The sequence below is a fragment of the Enhydra lutris genome, unplaced genomic scaffold, assembly GCF_002288905.1.
Source record: "Enhydra lutris kenyoni isolate GAN:26980312 unplaced genomic scaffold, ASM228890v2 scaffoldscaffold62, whole genome shotgun sequence".
NCBI lineage: Eukaryota > Metazoa > Chordata > Mammalia > Carnivora > Mustelidae > Enhydra > Enhydra lutris.
This window is the reverse complement of record NW_019154146.1, coordinates 10,528,092-10,554,205: the sequence shown is the minus strand read 5'-3', so window position 1 is coordinate 10,554,205 and position 26,114 is coordinate 10,528,092. Positions and strand designations below refer to the sequence as shown.

The 26,114-nt window shown below is 47.5% G+C and overlaps 1 protein-coding gene across 1 annotated transcript in view; it reads left to right on the top strand.

Moving 5' to 3' along the window:
• LOC111158721 (AT-rich interaction domain 1B) overlaps nt 1-26,114 on the top strand; it is a 441,226-nt gene that overhangs the window by 408,141 nt on the left and 6,971 nt on the right. The window contains 7 exon segments of the mRNA XM_022520948.1: nt 3,987-4,196; nt 6,876-7,080; nt 12,231-12,369; nt 12,585-12,757; nt 18,825-18,975; nt 21,497-21,593; nt 23,263-24,046. Of these exon segments, the coding sequence (XP_022376656.1) occupies nt 3,987-4,196; nt 6,876-7,080; nt 12,231-12,369; nt 12,585-12,757; nt 18,825-18,975; nt 21,497-21,593; nt 23,263-24,046 (1,759 nt within the window).

The window sequence follows — 26,114 nt, the reverse complement described above, 5'->3', positions numbered from 1 at the left end:
CCTTTCTGAGACACAACTTCAATCTGTACTTCAGTCACCCTTCCCAGTGTCTCCGGTAAAACCTGTCTCACCGCAGGCCAGAAACGGACTACATGATGAAGATGTTCCGTGCTTTGACAGGGTGCTATGGACCAACATTGTTGTGTTATGGAACATTCTAAAATAAAAATAAACATTTGCACATACACATATTACCGGGCATATGGTAAAGACTGCTGAAATGTAAATCTGCCTGAAAGATCTGAGGCAAACTGTACTTATAGACTTAATTAAAATATACACAAGGAAAACATTTGTGGCGCCATGAAGTCCTGCTGCAGTCTTTCGGCGCCCCCCCCTTTCTTTTCTGGGGTCCACAACAATTTTGGGCCCTAGGATCCAGTATTTACAACACTGAAGCAGCGTGAGGTGGTCCCAGAGACCTGGAAGGGTCATCCCATCTTTCTGCAGGGTGGGTTTGTTGGCCCAAGGTCAGTGGGGAAAGTGTCCACTGACACCTATCCAAAGGTTACATCAGAGCTAATGTCGCTGAGCCAAAGAAAGTTCATGTTGAGCCTAATCAGCACCTTTATTTCCTAACACTTTTGCTTCTCTTAACGTCCTTTTTCTCTGTTTGGACGCCCACATGCTAACTTTGGTCATTGGCTAGGAAACGGACCTTGAGCCTGGGAGTGGAGGTGGCAAGTGCCCGCCATAGGCATGATGATCGCTCCTGTTTCCAGTCTCGTTAGATTGCCTCCGCGTCCGCTCAGCACCTTGCTCCCTGAAATTCTGTGTATGGGATATTGTATTCAGCTGTGAATTCTTCCTTGGAGGGTGCTAGACTTCTCAGACATTTCTCATCCAGTCAAGTACCCGGTCCCAGAACGGATTCGACGCCAGGCACCTCCAGTGTGCAGTCACCATGGGTCATTCAGAATCAGCACAGACCCTGCCTTGTGGGAATCAGAAAAACGTAGGGCACACCAGTAATCCATGCAAAACATACGCTTTTTATAAGCTGTATAACCAAGGGCCACTGAGGACAGTGATGTAGACGGAGGAGCCCCAGGTGCCTGGGAGGCCTCTTCCGGGACCTTACACGTCACCTGAGTCCCGACCACATCCTTTCATACAGATGCATTTTCCTACATTATGGTGCCATAAAAATCCATACGTCTTTTTTGGAGATCTAAAAACGATGCTCTGCAAAACAAGACGATTCAGTTTTAAAAAACCATTGTTTTCATTAACCTTTTCTGACTTTATGAGAATGAACTGAGATACTCAGAAGTTTATTAAACTCAGGTTCCTTGAACAAAGAACAGCAAGAAAAGTGAAAATATATATAGCCAAACTAAGTGTACTGTTATTTTAGGCCCATCCCAGGGTAGGGGATACACTCTTCATAAATGGGAATAACATCAGCGGAGTCTCCCTGCTTAGGTCCTGATTAACTGTCCTTCCAGAAGCCTCCCCCATTCTGGCTTTGGAGGGGACCAGGCCAGAAGTTCAGAATGTTGGTGGAGCCTCTCAAAACAGTTTTAAATTGAAATGACTTCTTTTATTTCTCTTACCCTGAATGGAATGTCAGACTTTTACCTCTCAGTTTTTCAAAAATGAAATGCAATGGGGAAGTTGCTGGGATTTTTTTTATTATTATTGATTTTAAGTGATAATGCTTTTCTCTTCTTGTTCTTATTTCAAATTTTCATTTAAAAAAAATTGGACCCATTTTTTTTTAAAGATTTTATTTATTTATTTGACAGAGATCACAAGTAGGCAGAGAGGCAGGCAGAGAGAGAGGAAGAAGCAGGCTCCCTGCTGAGCAGAGAGCCCGATGCGGGGCTCGATCCCAGGACCCTGGGATCATTACCTGAGCCAAAAGCAGAGGCTTTAACCCACTGAGCCACCCAGGCGCCCCCAATTGGACCCATTTTTTATTGCTCCCCAAAAGGAAAAATATTTTCAAACTAGCATTTAGAAACCTCTTCGTAATAACTACCCCATCAGTGATGACAAAACTTATGAAATGTGGTAAAAATGCAGTAGGACAGTTATTTTCCTAGTCAAACATTCCTTGGGAATAAGAATATGGAAAAAAATTTTAAAAACTTATCATTTGAATATAAGTGTGTTCCATATTCTGAGTATGTATATGGATGTGTAGCTATATATATGAATATATGTATATATTTTTAAGCTCGAATCTAAAGTAATTTTTAAGTGACTTTCTGTTTACCCTTGGCATCAGTATAAATTCTAAAAGGTCACACTTTTTTAATCTTACCACCCTAAATTTTTTATTTACATCAACTGGTATCACCCATTTTTTGTGTGTTTAATGTAAAGATATTATGCCTCAGTAATTCTGAGTCTGAAGGCTTAAAATTTCAGCAGCAGTAGCTCAAGAGAAGTACACGTTAATTAGGGGAGAAGCTGCCACTCATCCAGCTTCGTTAGTCTCATTCTCAGGCATCATTTCTGAGGTCCTGCTTTTATTGGGGATCCTTTGCAAATAAGGTAACTTCAAACTTAAGTGGCAGTCATGTTATTTAACCCTCCAGAATTTCAGCTATGCATTTAAAATTGTTAAGCTAAATATAATGGAAAAGAGTTAAGAAGAACTCCCATTTAAAATAACAGCTATCCATTGCAAATGATAGCTGGTAAATACACATAAGAAAATGAAGTCAGTTCTTGTTCCAAGGAAATCTTTTTTGAGAATTTAGAAGTGATTTTTCACAATAACCCTGAAGTTGCACATACTACAAGTACCCAAATCATTGTTACAAATACAGAGACATAAAAGAAAAGAAAAACAGACACTTGGGCTGTTTAGGACCAGAAGTCTTAACCTTTCCAGATCCCATAACCCAGAAGGTGGGTTTAAGTTATGCAGAAACAGTAACTTTTAACATTTTAGTATCAGATATAATTAGAAAAACAAAGAATTAGAGCATCAGAATAAACCACATGAGCCCATAAACCCATGTGTGTAAAAGTAAATGTATATTTTTATCCATAGATGTTTAGGGAGTATGAAATAGCACATGTGTTTGTGATTAAAGCATGGTTGCCTATGAAGTCTGTTAAAATAATTCTCTAGGAGCCCCTTGCCTTGGCAGAGAAGTTCAAGAAATCTTAAGTAAGGGAAGCTAGTCATCATGAGTAAATGCCAGAACTTTAGCTGGACACTAGTCTGTAAAGCTTGCAAATGAGCATAAAGCCCACACCACGGGTTCCTGGGATTTGGGACCTACCTTACATTTTCTGGCAAGTCCCATATTGGCTTTCCTCCATATGCTTTAGCATTTTAATGAGGACAGACATTAGCTATTCTTTTTTTTTTTTTCAAAGGTATTTTTTATTTATTTGACAGAGAGAGAGCGAGAGGGGTCACAGGCAGGCAGAGAGAGTGGGGGAAACAGGCTCCCCGCGAGCAGGGAGCCTGACGTGGGGCTTGATCCCAGGACCCCGGGATCACGACCTGAGCCAAAGGCAGAGGCCTTAACCCACTGAGCCACCCAGGTGCCTCTTAGCCATTCTTATTTTGACAAGAAGTAAGAGTCCATATAGTTTTGGGGGCTCTATAATAGGACATCCATGTGAGATTTTAAATTCACTGTGGTTATTCTATGAGCGAGCACCCTTTTATTTTTAAAAATGACGTGAGGTATCATTGGAATCATGCCTTCTGGGATTCAACGCTTATATCAATCAAGTTTTTAAAAAAAGGTTTTTGGGTTTTTTGTTTTTGTTCTTTAAGTATATAAAGGGGGAGTTTGGGCCCTTTATTTAAAGTCAAAGTAAAGTCTTAATTATAAGAAAATGTATAGTTTGTGCCTGAACTAGTAGCCTTCATTCCTAATTGTTGTGTGATAGCAGTAGTTTTTAAATTTCTTCTCTTCTTGTATTTGGTAGCTCATTACTTTCTTCTCACCTTCTTCCCTTTTCCCTCTGCCTGCCCGTACCCCCCACCCCCAAATGTTCTTTCTGGGCACTAGAAGTCCAGCTCTTCCACTACCACTGGGGAAAAGATCACAAAGGTGTATGAGTTGGGGAACGAGCCAGAGAGAAAGCTATGGGTCGACAGATACCTCACCTTCATGGAAGAGAGAGGCTCGCCCGTCTCGAGTCTGCCCGCCGTGGGCAAGAAGCCCTTGGACCTGTTCCGGCTTTACGTCTGCGTCAAAGAGATCGGAGGTTTGGCACAGGTGAGAGTGCATGAGTGAGCCAGCGAGGAGACCCCATACAGAAGCTCTCCCTGCAGGGTTCTCTGAATGTGCAGACTCAAACTTTGTTTTTTTCCTTCCATAAGGAAAAGCCAAGCCTAGGGGCTCCGTGTCGGGTGCTGCAGGGGAGAACACTAGAGCTCGGGACCCTGGCCCTGCCACCAACTCGCAGGGTGACCTTGGTCCATTTCTGTGCACCTCTGTTCTCATCTGTAAAGTCGGACAGCTGGGCTAGATCTTCCTTTAGGTTCTCTGACCGCTCTAGAATTGCGTGGGCTCTGCCAAGATGCCACAGGAAATACTCCAGAAATGTTTCGCAAGTAACCAAATTAATTGTCTGGATCCGTTGTAAATGCAGTTGGCTCTCTCCCTCTGTCCAGAGCAGTGGATTAAGAAAACGACGTCCCATATCCAGCAGCACGTCCCCAGTACCCGGGCAGGAAGAGGGCCAGGGCTGTGCGGTGCCGACCCTGCCCTGGCCTCTCGGAGCCAGTGTTTGCTTTGTCTTGTACCCGGGGGGCCCGCGCCTTCCTCACACTGGTCCTGGCACTGCTTTCAGCAAGGAGTCTAGTTCGGAACACAGTGTCCCGCAAGAGGAACGGGGAAAGGGTGTCCCCGGAGTCCTGCTCCCGGCGTGCGGGGCACTGTGCTGTGCCTTTGTTCTGGCTGTGACCTTCTGTATGCCCGTCAGATACAGGGGCATCAGCCCCCAAGAGCGGAGGAAGCTGTAACAGGTGAGGTGCGATCATGTGGCCCAGGGGCACCCACGGTAGGGGCGGCTTGGCCTGCTGGCTCTGAGACACGCACTGTTCCCATCCACCAGCAGCTCTCAGCCTGCTTCTCCATTAGAAGTACTCGGGGAGCTTTAAAAACCTGCCCGTCCCTGGGCTCCTATCCAGATCAGTGAGAGGAGCCGCTGTGGGCCCCGGTGGTCTAGTATGCAATGTGGCAGCCCACGTTCCAGCCAGGTACGGCGGGTCGCATACCATCCCAGAGTGAGTCCCCTCGTGCACAGGTGTCAGCGAGGGCCCGCCCCGGTCTCAGTGCTGTGTGGCTCTGGGGGAGGCAGGAGAGGCCTTTGTTCTCAGCCATCCCTGGGGGGCAGCATCCCACCTGCGGTGTGCAGCCCAGACAGGGCCTGATTCCAGGCTCTGCGGAAACGGATGGTAAGTCACACCGCGCGGACCAAGGGCTGAGAGTTGGTCCATGGAGGGAGAGCTCAAGACGCACACCTCTCCCTGCACCCCGACCTCATGGCCTTTCCCCTCTGCACCTGGCCCCCCGGGCATCGATTTTTAGAACCCTCAGGACACTGGACAGTGGCCTTCACCCTCACAGAAGTACAGAGTGTGTCCGGACGCCTTATTTGGGCCCTGCCGGCGGTGTGGGCTGCCGCGCTGATCTGCAAGTAAGGCTCGGAGCGGCCTGGCTAACGGGCGGCTGGAGTGTGGCTGGACCCCACGGCGGTGAGCCGCTCGGCCACATCGTGGCTCTCACCCCGTTGTGATTTCCGCCCGGGGGCCCGCAGGGGCCCTGCTTGTCAGGGTGTCCCAGGCAACGCCCTGCCCGGCCCTTCCGAAGCCGTCCACGAGCGTGCTTGGCATGGCCAAGCGTTAAGTGCTCGAAGTGGAATTGGGCATTTCGTGAGCTTTCTGAGGTTTGCTTATCACGTACTATTTAGTACTAAGTAAATGGACGTAAAGAGCTTTGGGAGAATGTTCGAATCCAAAAGTGAAACATTTCATTTAAAAACCACTGTCCCCTTAACCCTTACCAGGCTACTTAGCACAAGGCACACATACCTGAAGGCAGAAGAGGCCCGGGGATTTGCAGGTCCGCATGTTGCCTTCAGCCATTCAACCTCCGGTGACTCTGGCCCAAGCAGGAATCAAAAGTTAATGCCCCAAATCCTCCTGTAGCATTTCAGGCTTTCTCTCCCTTTTTTCCCTTCCCTTTGCGGCTGCCTTCTCTGCGCCGTGGGGGTACCTGGGAACCCCATGTCGTCCCCTGGGCCTGCTATGTCAGCTAGCTGGTGGCCTCGCAGAGCCACCCAGGGCTGATGGCTGGTGCGGGCTGCCCCCAGTGTCACCTCTGCCCAGCACCCTAGGAGAGCTGCCTGGGGAGAGGAGGGACGCGGGCTAGAATTACAGGCTTTCCGGGAGCCTGTGGCTGTTGGAAGGAAGCACTGTTTTTCATATCAAGGCTCAAACACTTAAATTGCAAAATAGTTATGTTACTGATTTTTAAAATTCATTTTCAGATGGCTTTTTTCCCTTTTTTTTAGATGAGAGGTGGGACGGGGATAGGGATGAGCGGGAGCAGGAGGGAGTGTACACTTGCTCAGAGAACATCGCTGGCTCGGAGCCGCAGCGGCCTGGAAGAGTGAGGCATTAGAAGGTGCACGAGGCAGAAGAATCTCGACGAGCGATGCTTTTTATGTAGCTATCAGCAGGTCCCTTAATGGTTTTATAACTGTAAATGCTGTCTGTGCACTACTGAGTGGGAGTAATGAGCATTAGTTAAGAGAGGCAAATGAAAAAAAAAAAAAAAGTAAACCAAGACATTAAGTGCTTTTTTTTGTCTCCTGGCTTTAAACAAGCCACTTTGCTGCAAACCAACGATCCTGCCATTTTTTTTTTTTTTTTTTTTTTTTTTTGCTAGGTTAATAAAAACAAGAAGTGGCGTGAGCTGGCAACCAACCTAAATGTTGGCACTTCAAGCAGCGCGGCAAGCTCCTTGAAAAAGCAGTATATTCAGTACCTGTTTGCCTTTGAGTGCAAGATAGAGCGCGGGGAGGAGCCCCCGCCGGAAGTCTTCAGCACAGCAGACACCAAGAAGCAGCCCAAGCTCCAGCCGCCCTCTCCTGGTAAGTGGGAGTACTGCAGCTGTCGCCGGGGAGGTCGCTACTAGGAAAGCAAACCGAACGCGGGGTCTTTGAGGACAAGGGGTGTTTTGTAACTGAACCGCTTGACAGTGCTTAAGGGAAGAGGATACAGTTTGGGATGTGGCTGTTGGGGCCGACATTGCAAAGGCACCATTCTTCTGCTTTACCTTCTTAGTCTAAGGAAACTTGGGAATTCCGAGCTTTCTGCCTCTAGTCCTTTTACAGGTATTTAAAAATACTCCTGCTCACTTCCCAGTAACCTGTGCAAATACTTCTGCACTCCCAGAAGACGCCACCCTACTACTGCTGCTGTGGGGACACTCCAAGCTGGGTGTCCGCAAAGTGAAATCTGGACTCGGTTTTCAATGTCCCCTGCCCAGCAAGCCCTCCCTTGCAGGCAATCCAGCAAACCTGGCATAGGAAAGGTCCACACAGCCCTGTTTCTGAGCCCCAGCAGTCAGTTAGCTCTGACCTAGAGGTCAGGAGTCTTCGGAATCCTACCTAGGAATAAGGCGATTTGCCTACATTCTCCCCAGCGAAACCAGAATAATGAGACCCACCTTCTCTCCGGCCTCTCCATTCAGCTGTTGGAGACCCTGCCATCCTATCAGCTCTCCCGCTCACCTTTGCTCTACCTGCCTTCCAGATTCCTGAATCGTTATATTCTGATAAATACAGTATTCTTAGGAAGAAAATTGCATCATCCCCAACTCTGGGGATGCTGACCTCACTCAAATTAAATCAGCTGTGTCCTTGCCTGGCCACATCCAAGCCCCTTGATGGTCAGCACTTAGCCACACTGTGCTATGTACAAGACAGGACCGACCATTCCTGACACCTCCCATCACGTGAACAGGATTGTTCTGGGACCAAATGCCAGCATTTCATAAGCACTTCACGTGCCAGGCCCCTTTCTAAGTGCTCTATCATTTAATCTTTACATCACCGCTGTGATGCACATACTGCGTCAGAATCACAAAGTCTGTGAGAAAACTAACACATAAGATCTGAAAAACTGGCCCCAAATCTCTTAGCTGGTGGGTGGCATCCAGCTCGAGCAGTAGGCCTGGACCTACTATACTGAAATGGCATTGTAACAGGGAAGCCTTCTACGCAGAGAAGAAGGTGTCTGTGAGCCAAAGAAAGAAGCTGTTTTCCCCCTTGTTTCCTCCAGCTGCTTTCTAGATGGCAATGCGAGTGCCTGCGGGTCCCGACCAAGAGATCTCACATAAATACTTCGTAGGGCCAAGACGCACTAGCAGGGAATGTACCAAGGTATATATTTAGACCTGACAGCTCTAAACACAATTAGAAATCCTCTCTCACCCCACCCTTAAGGATCCGAAGCCTTTGCAGTTACTGTATACCTTAAAAACTGTGAAATCTAATTTTAAAAGTCTCACAACATTGCATTCAGTTCACAGAGTCAAACAAGCCGCCTGTGAACAGCCCTGAAACTATTTTTCCAAAATAAAAACTCGGTGGGGTGTAGGGACCAAAGTGGCGATGTCTGCAAAGATGTAAAGGTATATTTTATTTGCCAGGAAAAACTCATGCCACTGAATGGGCTGCACTTCCGTACGGAGAATAGCTCTCCCAGTGAGCACCAGCTTCAGTACAAGAAATCCCGCTGAGCCATAGACCCTTCAGAAAGTGTAGGGCCTGTTCTCTCAACAGTCAGCTCTTGCCTTTTTCCCTTTTTTTAAACTGCCGTCTTTACGGCAACATTACCGTTTTTGTTTTTTTTTTTTTTTTTTAAAGATTTTTTTATTTATTTATTTGACAGAGAGAGATCACAAGTAGACAGAGAGGCAGGCAGAGAGAGGGAGGGAAGCAGGCTCCATGCTGAGCAGAGAGCCCGATGTGGGACTCGATCCCAGGACCCTGAGATCATGACCTGAGCCGAAGGCAGCGGCTTAAACCACTGAGCCACCCAGGCGCCCCAACATTACCGTTTTAACTGCACAAAGGAGCCTGGATTGCAGATGTACTTCTGACAATACATTCTTCTCAGTGGTCCTTACGGTCCCAAGTCTTGGGGAAGAGGGGTTGGGGGAGGAGGGCGTCCTGAGTCCAGCCGGACAGGAGGACACTCAGACTGGTCGGTGGGGTAGCGAGGAACAGCAGCCCCATAACCAAAAGCCAGGCTTTCCCCTGGCACCTGTGAGTCAGTGGCCTCTCTGAGTCCAGAACTAGCATTAAGGAAAACAAAATATATTTATTGTCAAAGGAGGAAAAAAAATTATTCCAAACTATGTGCCATGTCAGGACCTCATACACCGCAAAATTTTTAAAAAACTAATTTTCAGCCAAACTCTGTGTTCTTAGAAGTCCGTTTTCGACATTGGAAGGCAACTGTGGTGCATTTCTTCCCATCCAGGCAAACTAATCGAAACGATTCCTAAGAAACGTGCTAGATGGCTTTTTAAACAGCCACTCTGAAGCACCCTAAATCCCAGATCCCTTGGCCATATAAGCAACGTGACTTGTCCTCCTGTATTTGGTTTTGACTTGGTGTGGCTGGTGTGGGGTAAGGGTCATTTCTGCCAGCCTCTGAGGGGTAGAACCCCTGAGTCCTTGGGGGCACCACGATCTTCACTGGTCACAGGCTTTCCCACCCCAGAGCTCGTGTTACGGTCTTCCAGTGACTCAAAAAAGTCCCTGTATGAAACTGGGCAAGGCCTGGGGTACGGCTGCATCTCTGAGGGCAGTGGGGAATCTTGTTACAATAAGTCTATACATAAAGTTTTGGGGTTCTCATGGTCAGCCGCAGGACTCGTCTCCACAAGTGGCCAGGCCGCCTGGAAGGCGGTGGGGGGTGGGCCAGGTTAGGGATGGGTGGGGAACAAGGTAGCTCCACATTCAATTAGTAAGTCTGTAACCAAAAACCCATCCATCTTTGTGGCAGGTGGCTGACTGCATTTCTATTATTAGCTGACAGGTGATGTCACAAAACCTGTCATGGAGCCGACTGGGGAATCCTCAGTGGAAGATAAATGAGAAAGGGGTTCAGGTTATAAACAAAGGTGCCCTCTGGGTGACCTCTAGTCACGGTAGACCTGGGACATATCAGCTATCCTTCCTTCTCCCTGCCCTCCTTCCCACAACCCCAGCCAGAGCTAGGGCACCAGGTTCGTGCTGTGTAAATTATCTTCCCAGCTAGGAGTCTGGCTGTACGGTCTGAAGTGTGCGAATGTACTTAACCTTCAATAACCTTTCCGTTGTTTACTTTCGAGTATATATTTGTAGCTTCTGGCAAAAGGTAGGGAGAGCCTTCAGTGTGTGCCGGCCTCATCTATTAATGGAGCTTCGAGAGGGTGCGTTCATTTTTTTTTCCCCCCTGAAAGGAAAGGAAAAAACACTGGCAGAGGGAAGAGTTTTTTCTTTCTTTTTTTTTTTAATTTTTTTTTTTTTTATTAGCTGTAAATGTGAATACTTACAAATAAGGGTCATTCTGAAATCCCAGCCTGTGAACCGTGTTTCCAGGGAAGCCGTGCGATCCGCTCTGCAGGGTCTGGTCTGGGATTTAGGAAGCACGTTATTTCTCCTGCCCGCTCAGTGGGGCAGTCCCATCTGTAGGATTATCCTTCCGTATTTATAGAAGACTCCACTTTTTTCTTTGATTACAGTCTACTTATTTAATCTGTAGTTTCAGGCTTTCACCAAAATCTGATTTATAAGCATGCATTACTAAGCTTTTCTTTTGCAATAGCTACTTGAAAAAGATCTGTTTTTCAAGTTCGTCTTTCCGGCATCTCTGAGAGTCTTCCTGAGTCACTCTGGTCCCAGGCACTCAGGAGACACCATGTACAGCCCTGGTGGCCAGTGCTCAGGATTCATTCCCAAGCAGGCCGGGGCGGTGACCTGATCTCACCAGAGACCTCCTGTTCCGCTGAGGCTATCTGAGTTACGAGTGCTAGACTCATTTCCATCTCGGACTCCTTCCCAGCGTGCTCTGTAATCTCCAGTGATTTGTTGAACCCCATTTCCTCGACAGTTAGATGTGGCTGATGGTAACTGTAATGAGTCTTGGACACCTCCTAAGATGGGGGCTCCATGATAATAACATATACAGTATCGTAAGTGACGTAAGCAGCCGGTAATTCCGCCATTTGTAACACTTCTGAAAGCATTTATTATAAACTGCATGAGGGCAGGAATTATTGTCTTTTTTGTCAGTTTGGGACACTGCTGGTGCATGCGGAAGTAGAAAAAAAATACAGTAAGCAGTATAGCAAGCATGTTATTTATTCAATAAGTATTTGTTTAACAGATGAAGGCAAGGTCTGTTGGGCACCTAACGTGCAAAGGTTGCTGATAAAGCAGAAACCCTTAAAATACTGTGTTTTCCAATGAGATGAGTTTAAGTTTTGAGAAGATCTGCTCAATTCTGAGCTCTGTTATTATAATGTAATTATAGTTAAAGCCAAATCTCAAGTCTCTGATAGTGACATTAAAGAACTCCAAAGAGCATGACTTTGGTTTTGTAATAACAAATCTGATTCCGTAGCTCTAAAAATGACTTTATTAATGACACAGTATAGACACATCCAGACATTGGGGAGGCACTGAAGTGACATAAGGCTCATTACTAATTTGTATCATTGCGTTTCAACTTAAACACTTCTCATTGCCTAAGATCTGGTACTAATTTTTCTAATTTTTTTTCTAAAATAGCACAGTAGTCCATCAAATCAGTATACCAAATTTTTCATCCCATTTTTTCCTTACTCCCAGACATTTAGATTATCTCCATTATAAACAACACTGAAATAAACATTTTTCTGCCTAAAGCCTTCTTTTAGATTAGATTATTTTCTTGAGATAAATACCCAAGAAAGCAATTACCCAGTCAAGAGGTATAAATATGTTTTATGGCTCATAAATGAAGTATGTTGCCAAATAGATTACTAAAAAACAAACAAAAAAACTTTTACTAATTTTCACTGTAAATAATATAAGAGCAACTGATTTTACTGTATGGTTACCAGTAATGGATGTTGTTACTATTTCTGATAAGCTGGCGTTGTGTTCTTCCCCCCCCCCCCTTTTTTTTAAATAAGTAGGAAGGATGAGCTTACTTGATAACCTCTCGTTTTTTCCTTCTTTTCTCTTGGTGCTACTACTGTCAGCTAACTCAGGATCCTTGCAAGGTCCACAGACCCCCCAATCCACTGGCAGTAACTCGATGGCAGAAGTTCCAGGTGACCTGAAGCCCCCGACCCCAGCCTCCACCCCTCATGGACAGATGACCCCGATGCAAGGTGGAAGGTATGCAGAAGCGTCTCCGTGAGCCCCACAACCGTGGATTTTTGGAGAAGACGTGGTGTTCTCTTGCGAGTTTTGTAACGTTGATTCCTACGGGTTTTATTCATGTCATGATTTTTGCATGGTTTTTACATTAATTTTCAAGTTAAGCTTTTTCCCAAACAAGCGTTCAGTGGCAGCTCCTGCTACTTCTGAAGCTGTCCTTCTCCTGCCTTCAGAAGCAGTACGGTCAGTGTGCACGACCCGTTCTCTGATGCCAGCGACTCGTCGTTCCCGAAGCGGAACTCCATGACTCCGAGCGCCCCCTACCAGCAGGGCATGAGCATGCCTGACGTGATGGGAAGGATGCCCTACGAACCCAACAAGGACCCCTTTGGTGGAATGAGAAAAGGTGAGTGCAGGGGGACCTCGCCCTGGCTTGGTCGAGAGGACGGTCTTCTCTCGGCCATCGCACAGCCAGTTCACTTACCTATTCGAGACATAGCCGAGTCCCCGCTCCTCGGCCTCCTAGATTTCTGGCCTTGGGGAAGCCTCCGTTTCCTCATCTAGAAACTGGGACCTGTCTACAGGCTGTGACGGAGCTTGGTTGAGGGGATCCTTGGAGGACTGACACACGCGGTGCGCAAGCGCGCTCGTGGCGCCCCCTGGCGGCGCGGGTCATATCCTACAGCGCAGGCTCGCAAGAGCTGGGGCGGCGTGGTGTGCTGCCAAATCAGAGTCAAACCACAGATCTGTAATTAAATATGGCCGTTGATGCGAGAAGGGACTCCGACACAAAAGTGCAGGGCTATGGGGTGGGGGGGGGGGGGGGGGGCATCCCAGGAGAAGGGGGGGGGGGGGGGGGGGGGGGGGGGGGGGGGTCATCCCATGAGAAAGGGTGGGTGTGGGGCTTTGAGGAGGTGTCGGTTATCCGTGGCCACCTGAGGAGTGAGGGGTCAGTCAGAGAAGCGCAGGGAGTTGGGGGTGGCTCGAGGCAGGAGCGAGCTTGGCATGTTTGAGGAGGTGGAGGGCATCTGGGGCGTAGTGAGCTGGGCCTGGGGGACGGTGGGGGGGAGGGGGCGGGGCATGCAGCCCGAGCTCATCGGGACCACTGGGACCAGAACATTTCAGCCTTCATGGGCGTGTGGATGAGTTTGGACTTTTACCCTAGCTGAAAGATGTTCTGCAGGAAGTAACACAGCTAGGTTTTTGTTAAAAAAATAACTGGTGGGGCGCCTGGGTGGCTCAGCGGGTTAAGCGCCTGCCTTCCGCTCAGGTCATGATCTCAGGGTCCTGGGATCGAGCCCCACTGTGCGGCTCTCTGCTCAGCGGGGAGCCTGCTTCTCCCTCTATCTCCCCCCACCCAGTCATGCTTTCTCTAGCTCTCTCTCTTTCAAATAAATAAATAAAATCGTATAAATAAATAAGTGGAGAATGTGTTGGAGGGACCCCGTGAGGGGCCCCGGGGAGAGATGATGGGGTGGAGTCAGATCCCAGCAGCGAAAGAGAGAAGTGGACATACTCGCCAGGTGTTCTGGATGGTGAAGGCACAGGCCCCACTGGCTGGCCTGAACGTGGAGGTCCCAGGGGATGAACCAAGTGATACCGACTGGGAGGGTGAGGACATTACCACCTTGGAGATGCACGACAGGGAAGCAGAGGCTCACTGTTCACACCTGTGCTGGGGACAGGAGGGACAGGAGGGAGAGGAAGGAGAGAGGGAAGGCCCAAGGTGACTCTGGGATGCATTGAGGTGGTAGGTGGTGGAGGGTGTCTGTCTGCAGCCCGGCAGAGCATTGGGATTAGGAATCATTTTAAAGAACTAAGCAGAGAAGTGGGACAGAGCACTGTGGCTCGGATGGGACCGCAGAGACTGTGCGAGAGCTCCGACTGATGTTAGCCAACACCCAGCAGGGTGTTTCCCGTTACGTTGCTCAGTCCCAGGTCTTCACCGGGCACCGAAATGTAGCATCTAAGCCTCTCAGCCTCGGCCCTTTGAGTGCTTCCCCAGCCACGTGCACTCCAAGTGCGGGTTGGCACTCTTCCAAGTGCAGCTGGGCTGTGAAATTGAGGCGTGATGTGAATATCATTGAAAAAAATAAAGAAAAGTAGTGAATACCATTTTTACAGAAGTACTTCTTTAGGGATTCCTTAAATGATAGTACTTCTGTTCGATTTAGATGTTTGGGGTGTGCGAATTTCTTGATATCTTGTCTTAAGTAGAGAGAAACACAAAGCCAGGATTTTCCCAAGTATTATGGAGCAGTGAAAAATAAAAATGAATAATTTGAGGATTTTAAATATTAGGTGTGTGTCATTTAATAAATAAGATTACATTTAATATCTATTTCTTATGTGCCATTTCAGATATCTGTTATGCTGAGTAAGATAATCTATAATTTTTCCTTTCAAAAAGCTTCAGAGCTGGCCTCTTCGAAGTAAATATCCCGCAGAACATGCAGTACATCCTTAAGCTTGGAAATTCACAAGCCTTGTAGATGTTGGAGGTAGCTGTTTTTCTTAGTGGTATGAGAGACGAGAAAGAACATTTTGTTAGTGCCGATGGTGGTTGTGTCACCTTTTTAGACTCTGAAAATATGACAGTAACATGGGAAAAATAATTAATAGTATTTGGACCCTGGCTTCAAGAGATAGGGGATATCCTGTCCAGTCTCCTATCTGTATGCTAGATTGGACAGAAGGAGTTGCTTTGCTTTTTTTCTGCGCGCCTACGGTCTTTCTTATTATGAAAATAAACAGGGCTGGGGGCATGATTATGGATCACGTGTTGGGCGCTAGCTCGCTGTGTAACGCGTTTGCGCCAGCCGTGTGCAGCGGCTCGGAGGGAACCCTATCCCATGACCCAGGATGCTTCAGCTCACCTGCTGCCTCACAGTGCTGCTATGTTTAGCACCAAATTAAAGCAGAAAAACAGAAAACCCACAAGACACAGATTTTTGTGTAGCCCTGCCCCTGTTATAATAAAGTTTTACATTCCTCAGTTCACGTTTTTCTGTCCGTGAACTTGGTGGTGCTCTGGTTTTTCATGTAATGACCAGCATTGGGGGATACCATGTTCTCTGTTGCTGTTGCTGCCGCTGGGCTCAGTGCGGTGACACGGCCAGTGGCAGAGCCTGTCTGAGCCTCGGTGCCCAGAGCAGCCTCAGCCCCCCTGTCCCCCTGCCCCACCAACTTCCTAAAGTCATTACCAACCAAAGGATCGGCTACTGGCTTTCAAGTGAACAGTGAATATTTATATATTGTGTATCTAAACAGTGTATCTTAAATACTCGTTAATATCTTTACACATAATCCTACTTTTATTTTGAGAACGAGAGAAAGGGCGGCCAGAGGCTTGGAGAGAGGAAAAGAGAGAATCCCAAGCAGGCTCCACGCCCAGCACAGAGCCCAACTTGGGACTCGATCTCACAACCCTGAGATCAACCCAAGCTGAAACCAAGAGTCGGATGCTTAACCAGCTGAGCTACCCAGGCACCCCACCTACTTTTTCTCTTTCTCTTTTTTTTAAATTTTATTTTAAAGATTTTATTTATTTATTTGAGACAGAGATAGCCCAAGCAGTGGGGAGGAGCAAAGGGAGAAACAAGACTCCCCCTAGAGTGGGGAGCCAAAGGCAGGATTCAATCATGACCTGAGCAAAAGTCAGATGCTTAACCTGCTGAGCTACCCAGGTGCCCCTACTCATCCTTTTCAGTGCTCTAATACTGAAGGGGTTGTTTCATAATATTTTGCTGTTATAAAAAATGATGCAGTGGTTATGGAATGAAGCAGCTGTTTTTTTTCACACCTGCAATTGTGTTTCTATGAAATAGATTACTAGAATAACCAAGTCATGGGATATGAACTTCTACCTTACTGAGTATCTTCTACTACATAACAAAGTACCACCCAAAGTGGTTTTTCCACTTTGCCGGCACCCCATAGGTCAACGCTGGTCACATGACCATGCGCAAACTCATTGTGGGAGGAGACTTCATAGGCTATAAATACCCTTGGGGATAATAGCTCTCACATAACAGGTATTGACAAAAGTTAGACCAAGTTAATACTCTTCACATGAGCATGTCACAGTGTGTGGACCCTCCTCCCCTACCAGCAATGACCAGTATCAGTCCTCTTCATATTTAATTCGGAGAGGGGAAGTCTCATAATTGTTTTAACTTGGATTTCTTTCCCTTTTTTTAAAGATTTTATTTATTTATTTGACAGAGATAGTGAGGAGAGGGTATTCAAGCAGGGGGAGTGGGAGAGGGAGAAGCAGGCTTCCTGCTGGTCAGGGAGCCCAATGCCGGGCTTGACCTGAGACCATGACCTGAGCCGAAGGCAGACGCTTAACGACTGAGCCACCTAGGCACCCCCTTGAATTCTTTAATTATTAGTGAAGTCACACATCTTTTCATACACTGATTAGCTACATATTTTTCTTTTCTTCTGAATGTCCATTTATTTGCCTATTTTTTTTTTAATCTGATGGTTTTCTCTACTGGCTTTTTAAGAATTTTTTATGTATCAAGGAATTAAGCTATTTAATTATCCCCCTTAATGTCTGTTTCCCTCTGTTTTTACATTTATAAAATGGAAAGTAACATCAGAACTTAATCTGCCACGTGTTGACTTGAGCTTGAGTAAGATAAAATACGGAAAAGCCCAGCGCATCCCACCGCTGCTAGACGTCATTATGTGTGCTCTCCTCCAGCCGAACAAACTCCGTCAGCTCACCAAAGTTTAATCAGCTTTTGCTTCGTGTAACATAAAAGTAACCTTCCTAAGATGAAGAAAGGTAGCAGGACTGTATATCAATTAAGATTTGCATTAAAATGTTTAATTTGCCTACAGGCTAGTTTCTGGGCTTGACCCAATTTCCTTCAGGCTCTGAGCTGATGCTAATTTGCATATTTGACCTAATTGCCACTCTGCGCCCTGGTAGAAACACTTGCATTTCATCCATTCTTGAATTATTCTTAATTCCCTAGTGGTTTTCTTTACCCTGATTTTGCAGTGAGTCGGTAGGTGGGTATTCATGTTAAGTTTTTTGGGTTTTTTTTTTGTTTTTTTTTTTTACTTTTTTCCCCTGGAATGGAAAGGAACTAGCTTTATTCATACAGTTGACCCTTGAACAACATGGGTTCAAACTGCACGAGGCTGCTTATACACCGAGTGTTTTCAGTAAATAGATGTGCGCTATTGTAAGTGTATTTTCTCTTAGAACTTTCTTAACATTTTCTTTTCTTCAGCTTACTGAAGAATACCGTATATGATTCATGTAATGTGCAATATATGTGCTATTTTTTTTTAAGATTTTCTTTATTTATTTGAGAGAGTGTGTGTGTGAGCAGGGAAAGGGAGAAGCAGATGCCCCTGCTGAGTGGGGAGCCCAATGCGGGGCTCGATCCCAGGACCCTGAGATCACGACCTGAGCCAAAGGCAGAGGCTTAACCGAGGAGCCACCAGGCGCCCCTCCACTGTATTGCGCATGTTATCACTAAGGCTTCCGGGCAGCAGTAGCTTATGAGTAGTGAGGTTATGGGGGAGTCCAAAGCTACACGTGGGTTTTCACCTTCGTGGGGTCAGCACCCCTAGCGCCTGTGTGAAGGGTCACCTGTACGTGCGTGTCCTCTCTTCCTCATGCCCACTGCATGAGGCGGCATGACCAACCTTATTTTAGAGACAAGGAATGAAACTCGGAAGCTTGGCTGCCCCAAGAAAGGGCCTGTGTTTGTTTCCTACATTACTTCATAACAAGTTAGCATGACCTCAGCAGCCCAGAACAACATCCGTGTAGGACCCCACATTCCTGTGGGCTCTTGGCTTGGGGTTCCCCCTGGTGGACATCAGGGTGGCGGCCTGGACTCCGCTTGTCTGCGGTGCAGGGTCCTCTCCTGAGCTCGTTCAGGTTGTGGGCAAATGTGGCTCCTTGGCAGTTGTCGGACTGAGGTCTCATTGTCTGGAGCCCTGTCGTTTGGGGGCCATCACAGTGCTAGGGGTTCCACCCCTTCCTAACACGTGGCCCTCTCCACCACCTGGCGGGTGCTTCTTCAAGGCCAGCAGGAGAGTAAGTGTTCTGACCTCTAGACACGGATTTAAGGGACACAGCTGTATAATCTCCCTTCTGGTTGACTGCCTGTCAGCTGGTTGGTGACTTTAGTTACATCTGTGAAATCCCTTTAGCCATATCACATATGTGATCGTGGGAGCAACATTCCTGCCATATTGGTGGGTTCTACTCCCACTCAAGGGAAGGGGCTCTTACGAGGCCTGTACATGGGGTAAGGGATAAGGATCTTGGGTTCCATCTTGACTTCAGACCTCACACTCTTCGGTTTGTATTGTTGTCGGCCATATTAAGAGCAAGATAAATGTCCGCCATATTAAGGATTACAGAAACAACTGGAAAGGGCTGTTTGGGCCCCTTGGCTTTTGCAAATGCTTCATTTTCTGTGTTCTTTAAAATGTTGCAGTGCCTGGAAGTAGTGAGCCCTTTATGACTCAAGGACAGATGCCCACTAGCAGTATGCAGGACATGTATAACCAAAGTCCCTCTGGAGCGATGTCCAGTCTGGGCATGGGGCAGCGGCAACAGTTTCCCTATGGAGCCGGTTACGATCGAAGGTGAGTGTTTTCTGAGGTGACCATGAGGTTTACTGGAACCTCTCCTCACACACGCGTTTCTGAGCCCTGGTACCTGCTGACAACACATGGACCGGCTTTTCTGCTGGGCTTGATACGGATGGCGTCGGGGGCTGCCTTCAGCAGCTGACCTCAGCAGGACCACAGAGAAGGGCTCCTGAGAGCCAGGAGGCCCCACGCAGCAGTGGTCCTCCCAGCACCGGATACCCTCCTGATGCCACTACGGCCACCACACCTCCAGCTTCCTTGCACGGCTCCACAAACCCAGGGTTCACAGCCCCACCAAACCCCTCCCCACCTGCATTTCTTCCTTAGGGAAATGCTCGCACACTGGGGGCCACGCTGGGCTTCCCGCAACCCCGGGGTGACAGGGAGCTCTGGGAAAACTCTTCCCTCCCGGCCTTGGTTTTTCAGATGTTTCCATTTTTCCCTGCAAACATTTTAAACAGAGAGACTACTCTGCTCCTTGAATAACATCTCTGAGGAAAGCCACGGCAGTCTTTTTTCCAGATACTTCTCAGGATGGTATCTGGACACTGAATAGCAAGTTGGGTTTCGGTGCTCATCCAGATTATTTTTACGGAGACAGAAGGACAGTCTTTGAAATGTGTCTGAGAGGTGACAGAAAACCAGCTCACGGTAGACTTCTGTGAAGAAGGCCCCTTAGCCCTGCCCCCGACTTAAATGCTGACTCTGAAAGCACCTTCCTTTGCTGGTATGTTCTTTGCCTCCTTAATAGAGAAGTGCTCAGAAACAAAGTCTTTCACATAATATCTGTGATTTTTTAAAGAAAATGGAGGCATATGAGAAGGCTCTTCTAACTGTAGCCACAGACCCAAGCTCAGGGTAGGGATGGCCTCGGCTGGGTTCCTTCAGAAGCCGGTGGCGGGCGGTGGTCCTCACTGCCTCCTCACTTCTGCTCCTTACCCTGAGCCTCCTGCTGGCCTCCTGCTGGCCAAGGGCAGGCGCAAAGTCGTGAGAGCCGTGCGGAGGTGTCCGGGGTATAATGCAGCAGGGAAGAAAGTTTCTTTGATTACCAAACAAGGTCTTTTCTGGCACCTAGTGCCTGAGATTGCAGAGCCATCACAAGCTTAAAGTGATTTGGTTCTTTCTAGACTTCAGAGTCTAGATTTCTCCTTCTTACCCTGGCTGTGGTGTGGGGAACTTGTATTAGGGATGTCCGCATGAATCAGTTACCCATCAGGTTTAGTCTACCAGATTGGGGATTTTATTTAGATTTGTTTTTGAGGATCCAAGAGAAGCTTTTTTTTTTTTTTTTTTTTTTTTTTTTCCCCAGCTGACGAGATGGGAAGAACACTTAACCTGGAACATACATTCTTAAAGGAGCCCTGGGAAGTGCCCTGTTCTGTTTCTCCTAAAAGACCTTCTAGAACTAGTTTAAGTCATTTTGGCTCTGCCGCATTAGGGTTTACCTTGTTACGTTTTCTGAAAAGTGTTACTTGTTCAGCTTAAATTTTATCTGTGTTGGTTATATTTCTTTCCTCCTAATTAAGCTTCCTTCTAGCTATTAATGCCCTTAGCACACACTTCCTCTATATCTGTTTTGCCTGTGATGGTCTTAAAATCCATTCGTTTTCTTTCTTATTCTCATCCCTTGACCACTGTAGGAACATACTCAGTGCCAGTACCCTCTGTCTTACAGGATCCAGTCAGTATACAAGTGGAATATATTTAGTGCTAGTACGCTCTCTCTTATAGGATCCAGTCAGTATACTAACTAAGCCAGTTTATCCCTTTAAACCTCACATCTACTGCTCTGTCACACATACTGTTTTTATGGTATTCATAATTTCTCAGTGTAATGGGAGTTGGAAAATAAATGTTATTTATTCCCATTTTCAGATTTAATCTAGGAGCCCATTTAAATCAGCCCTGTCACTCTTATAAGTCCTCTCTGTTACTCTTTCCTGTGGCCTTTTAGGGTCACAGGGCTTTAAAATTTTGAGTAGCTGTATTTTAACAATTATTAGCTAACTCAATATCATTTGGATTAAATGTGGAGTATGCTTTAAAAATATTGGACATTTTGTATTCATAATGAGAAATAAGTAAAGACATTTTCCACGATGATAGGTCTGTGTTCTGGTACTCCCGCAATTCCTGTTTCATTCTGAGATTGTTTGTCTTGTCTCTGGCTCTCATTAATCCCTGCCCTCGCAGTGCCTCATGACGCTCGCGGCCCAGGCGCGTCGGCGGGTGGGCAGGGACTTTCCTCAAAGGCCCGGGGTGCGGCCTCTCCGGCCGGGGCTCCTCACACACCGACTAACCAGGAGACTGGCAGCATTCCCAAGATGGGTGTTGCCATCCCTGCACCTAAAAGTTAACATGCTGTTTTTGCTCAACGTGCCTCTGTTGGAAGGTGTGTGCAGTGAAGGAAAGACAAAACCAGGAAGGGTGCAGGATTTCCAGAAACGAGCTGTTGGTTTCTCTCTTAGCCCGAGGTCCTTTGACAATGAAGTGTTCTTTGAATGCCTCATTCTAGGCATGAACCTTATGGGCAGCAGTACCCAGGCCAAGGCCCTCCCTCAGGACAGCCGCCATATGGAGGACACCAGCCCGGCCTGTACCCACAGCAGCCGGTGAGTTGGCGAGTGGACACACATCTCCGTGCTTTCGGTTTAAAACCCAAACTTGTGTTACTTCTGAAGAGTTTCAGGGAGGATAAGAAAAAGGAGTAGCATCAGGATCTCCTTGTTTATGCTAGAAAATAGTATTAGGATTTTGAAGTCAGCAAATTTTAAAAAGCTCTGGATGTATGGTATCCTGGAAGAAATGTAACGTGTTGTAGGAAGTAAAGGACATTCAGCCTTGTCAAGACTAACCAGTCTGAGTAACGAATATCATATATAACGAATATAGCATGTTCTTTCATGTGTATTGTCTATCAAATGCCTTTTTTTAGAACAGAAATTTGTTCATGTTTTACAGACAATGTACAGATAAAAACAACTTAAAATATTAAATACCAAGAATAAAAGTTAATCAGTTTTTTACAAAATGAGATACTAACGACCACATATTTTGCCCACCAAGGATGGTTGATGCTGGTTTACACACGGCCATAGATCTTGAGTTGTATAAGATAATCTTACAGTTGTCATTACTGATGCAGAGAATTGCATGTCGTGCTGGGACTGTTCAGACACAGAAATTTGCTATTTTCTTTTTTTTTTTTTTTTTAAGGTTTTATTTATTTGAGAGAGAGAGAGAGAGCGCACGCGTGCACGTGCGAGCAGGGGGAGGGGCAGAGAGAGAGGGAGAGGGAGGAAGCAGACTGCCCTCTGAGTGTGGAGCCTGATGAAGGGCTCAGTCCCACAACCCCGAGATCATGACCTGAGCTGCAACCAAAGAGTCAGACACTCAGCCGACTGAGCCACCCGGGCGCCCCAAGAATTTGCTATTTCTAAACAACTTTTCTGGTGTAAGACCTCTGGTAGCATAGAGGAGGTTTTAAACATTCAATTTGACTGGAACATGTACATACAGTAAATTCTGTTACTAAACCAGCTGACCTTAAGCAATTTCCGAGGAAGGTAAAAGAGCACTAATTACCACATCAGCATCTTTCTCCCGTCAGGAGGATCCCACTCGGATCGAGTGCTGGTACCCGGGGGGTCCCCAGGGGGAGCCTAGTACACAGGCGACGCGGGCCCTGCCGTCAGAGGCTGGGGCCGGCGGGGCTTTTGTTGGAAGTTGAGGTGGGGGCCAGGGACCGTAGGGTGTCAGGACAGCAGGTCCAGTCTGAGGAGCTGGATGCTGTGTGGAGACACTTCCAGAAAGGTAGGCCTAAGGAATCTCTTGACTCCAGGAACCATGCAGGCTGGCCCTCGGGGAGCCCAGTCCATGCCAGTGCGAGTTCTCTTCTGACCTACTGAGGCCGTCTTTGTGTAGCTGCGGGCCCCCGGCCGGCATTGCCCATGCAGGGATCACCAGAGCCTGTGCCCCACTGTACCGCAGCCCTAGGAAATACCAAGGCAGGGGCTACCAGGAAAAAGAGAGAGGAAGCCTTTCTTTCCCCAAGAAAATACCAAAGTACGGGCAAACTTCGGGAACCCTCTTCGGAGTACGTGCCACGGCCCTTATAATCCCGAGTGGGGGCCTAGATGGTTAGTCCCAGTTGTTTTGGGAGCTGCCCCTATTCATTTTGAAATGAGCATCCTGCCAGGTAATAACTGTTTTGCCTAATTTACGTGTGTGATTATACCTGTAAAAGCACATCAGTATGATTTGTCTTGGTGCGAATTTCAGAATTACAAACGCCATATGGACGGCATGTACGGGCCTCCAGCCAAGCGGCACGAGGGAGACGTGTACAACATGCAGTACGGCAGCCAGCAGCAGGAGCTGTACAACCAGTACGGGGGCTCCTACTCGGGCCCGGACAGGAGGCCCATGCAGGGCCAGTATCCGTACCCCTACAACAGGGAGCGGATGCAGGGCCCGGCGCAGATGCAGCCGCACGCCATCCCGCCTCAGATGATGGGCGGCCCGATGCAGTCGTCCTCCAGCGAGGGGCCGCAGCAGAGCATGTGGGCGACGCGCAACGACCTGCCTTACCCCTACCAGAGCCGGCAGGGCCCCGGCGGCCCCGGCCAGGCGCCGCCCTACCCAGGCATGAACCGCACGGATGATATGATGGTACCTGATCAAAGGATCAACCACGAGAGCCAGTGGCCTTCTCACGTCAGCCAACGTCAGCCTTACATGTCCTCTCCCGCCTCCATGCAGCCCATCACGCGCCCGCCTCAGTCATCCTACCAGACGCCGCCGTCACTGCCAAACCACGTCTCCAGAGCCCCCAGCCCCGCCTCCTTCCAGCGCTCCCTGGAGAGCCGCATGTCCCCCAGCAAGTCTCCCTTTCTGCCCTCTCTGAAGATGCAGAAGGTCCTGCCCACCGTCCCCACGGCCCAGGTCACGGGGCCGCCCCCCCAGCCGCCCCCCATCCGAAGGGAGATCACCTTTCCCCCTGGCTCCGTCGAGGCATCACAGCCAGTCTTGAAACAAAGGCGAAAGATTACCTCAAAAGATATCGGTAAGCACCTCGGGCCTTGTCCTGAAACAGAGCCCAGTTGTGATCTAGAACCGTAGTCGTAGTTCAGATGCAGCTCCTGTCCATCTCCCGGGGATGAACGTCTCGGGCCCACAGGCTGTCAGGACCTGTGTCTGCAGAGCCCTGATCTGAGCGAAGAAACAGGGCCGGAGAGGAGCGTGAACTAAACGGGTATTTTTACACGTGGGCGTTGTTACTCGTGAGAAAGTAGAGCTCCAGGCGAGACCAGGGGTCCTCGGTGTCTGTGTTCAGTGCCACATGCTGAGCCGACAGACTGGGCCTTAACCAGTCACTTGGCCTCTGCAGTGAGCCTCCGCGGAGGCTGAGAGGCTAATGACATGCTCAGGTGGCCTGAGAAGACTTGAAGGCGAGCCCCTCTGTAATTCAGGGAACCCCAGACAGTGGGCTTCCCTGGGAAGAAGTCGAAGCCTGCGTATCATATGTGGATAAATATTAGTATGATACGCAGAATTTGATACAATGTGATGTGTAGACTTAACATAAGCCCTGTAGCGGGGGTAGATACGGGCCAAGGAACGATTTTGGTTGGATGCTGATGTTGTTTGCACATTCTCTCTGGGATGTTCTGAATACTAACCCCAGATCTGGGGTATCTAGGAGTACACGCAGTTTTTTTGCATTCTTTTTGAAGTACTTGTAATGTAGCAAGGGAAATTATAGACCATGGTTATATATATAAAAAACAATTTTTTTCAAAAAGCCTCAAAATCACTTGACTTGAAATCATTTACTACAGTGAGTAGGATATCAAAGATATTAAAGGTTTCTTTTCAACCCTTGGAATTAAGGACCTACACAGGCAGAGAGGGGGAAGGAAGTAAGGACTTGCAGAGAGGGGTGCTGGAGGTGAGGAGATACAGACACTGAGCACCGTTTATATGCAGAAATATATATGGAAAAATATGCACGTGTGTTTGTGTGTTTATGTGTGTGCATATGTTTAAATAAATAAACCTATTTAAATTTTTATAAAATTTCTTTGCACATGTTAGATCAGTGTTTGTCCTCAGCCTGGGGAAATTTATGTTCCTTATTTTATTTTATTTATTTATTTATTTATTTTTTAATTTTGAGGTTTTATTTATTTATTTGACAGGCAGAGGTCACAGGTAGAGAGAGAGGAGGAAGCAGGCTTCCTGTGGAGCAGAGAACCCAATGTGGGGCTCGATCCCAGGACCCTGGGATCATGACCTGAGCCAAAGGCAGAGGCTTAACCCACTGAGCCACCCAGGCGCCCCTGTTCCTTATTTTAAAAAAGAAAGTTTGCTTTTTCTATTATAAAAGTATAGTATGCCTCTTAGAAAATATGGGAAGTAGATGAAATTACAGTAGAGGTGGACACCCACAGTCCCCTCCAGCACGTGCGACTGCTGCTGGTGTCCGGTGTGGGCTGTTGTTCTGGTGAGTTCTGATTGCCCGGGTCTGCTCCCACCAGGTGCTTCTGCCAGTTTGCTGAGACAGAAATCTCAGACATATAATGGGCCTCTTCTAGCCACATCTTATGGCAAATCTTGCAAATGTTTGATCTCATCCTTGTGTCTTCTTCAGTAATGGGAAGGGGGAAGAGAAGAGTACAGCCCTTCTGTTTCCCATCCCCTGGCTCAGACCAAGCTGTTGAAAAATCTGAACCTTCCACGTGCTAATAATTGTCAACAGCATGTTCTGAGGGCAGGAGCTCAGAGAGAAGGGGACAGCAAGGGAATACCAAGACTGTCTATCCCAGAATGCTCTGTTTGTGAGTTGAATTTTGCCTGTTTTCTGCATATTTGCCAGCCTTCCAAGGATGCCGCCCGGAGACAGTTGTGAATCGATCGGACAAAAGAAGACAAACGCCGTTTTTTGGGTTGACTCAGTTACTAACACTTCGCTGCGTCATCACCGAGTCTCTTAGGGGCTAAAGGAAACCAGTCAGGGCTGAGAAAGGGCCGTGGTGCTCAGCATCACCACCTCGAGAAGCGCTTTTGGCTCCTGTTTAACCAACAAAGCCAAGGAATCTTAAACAGCAGGAAGTGTCTTAGGAAGCCGTCCC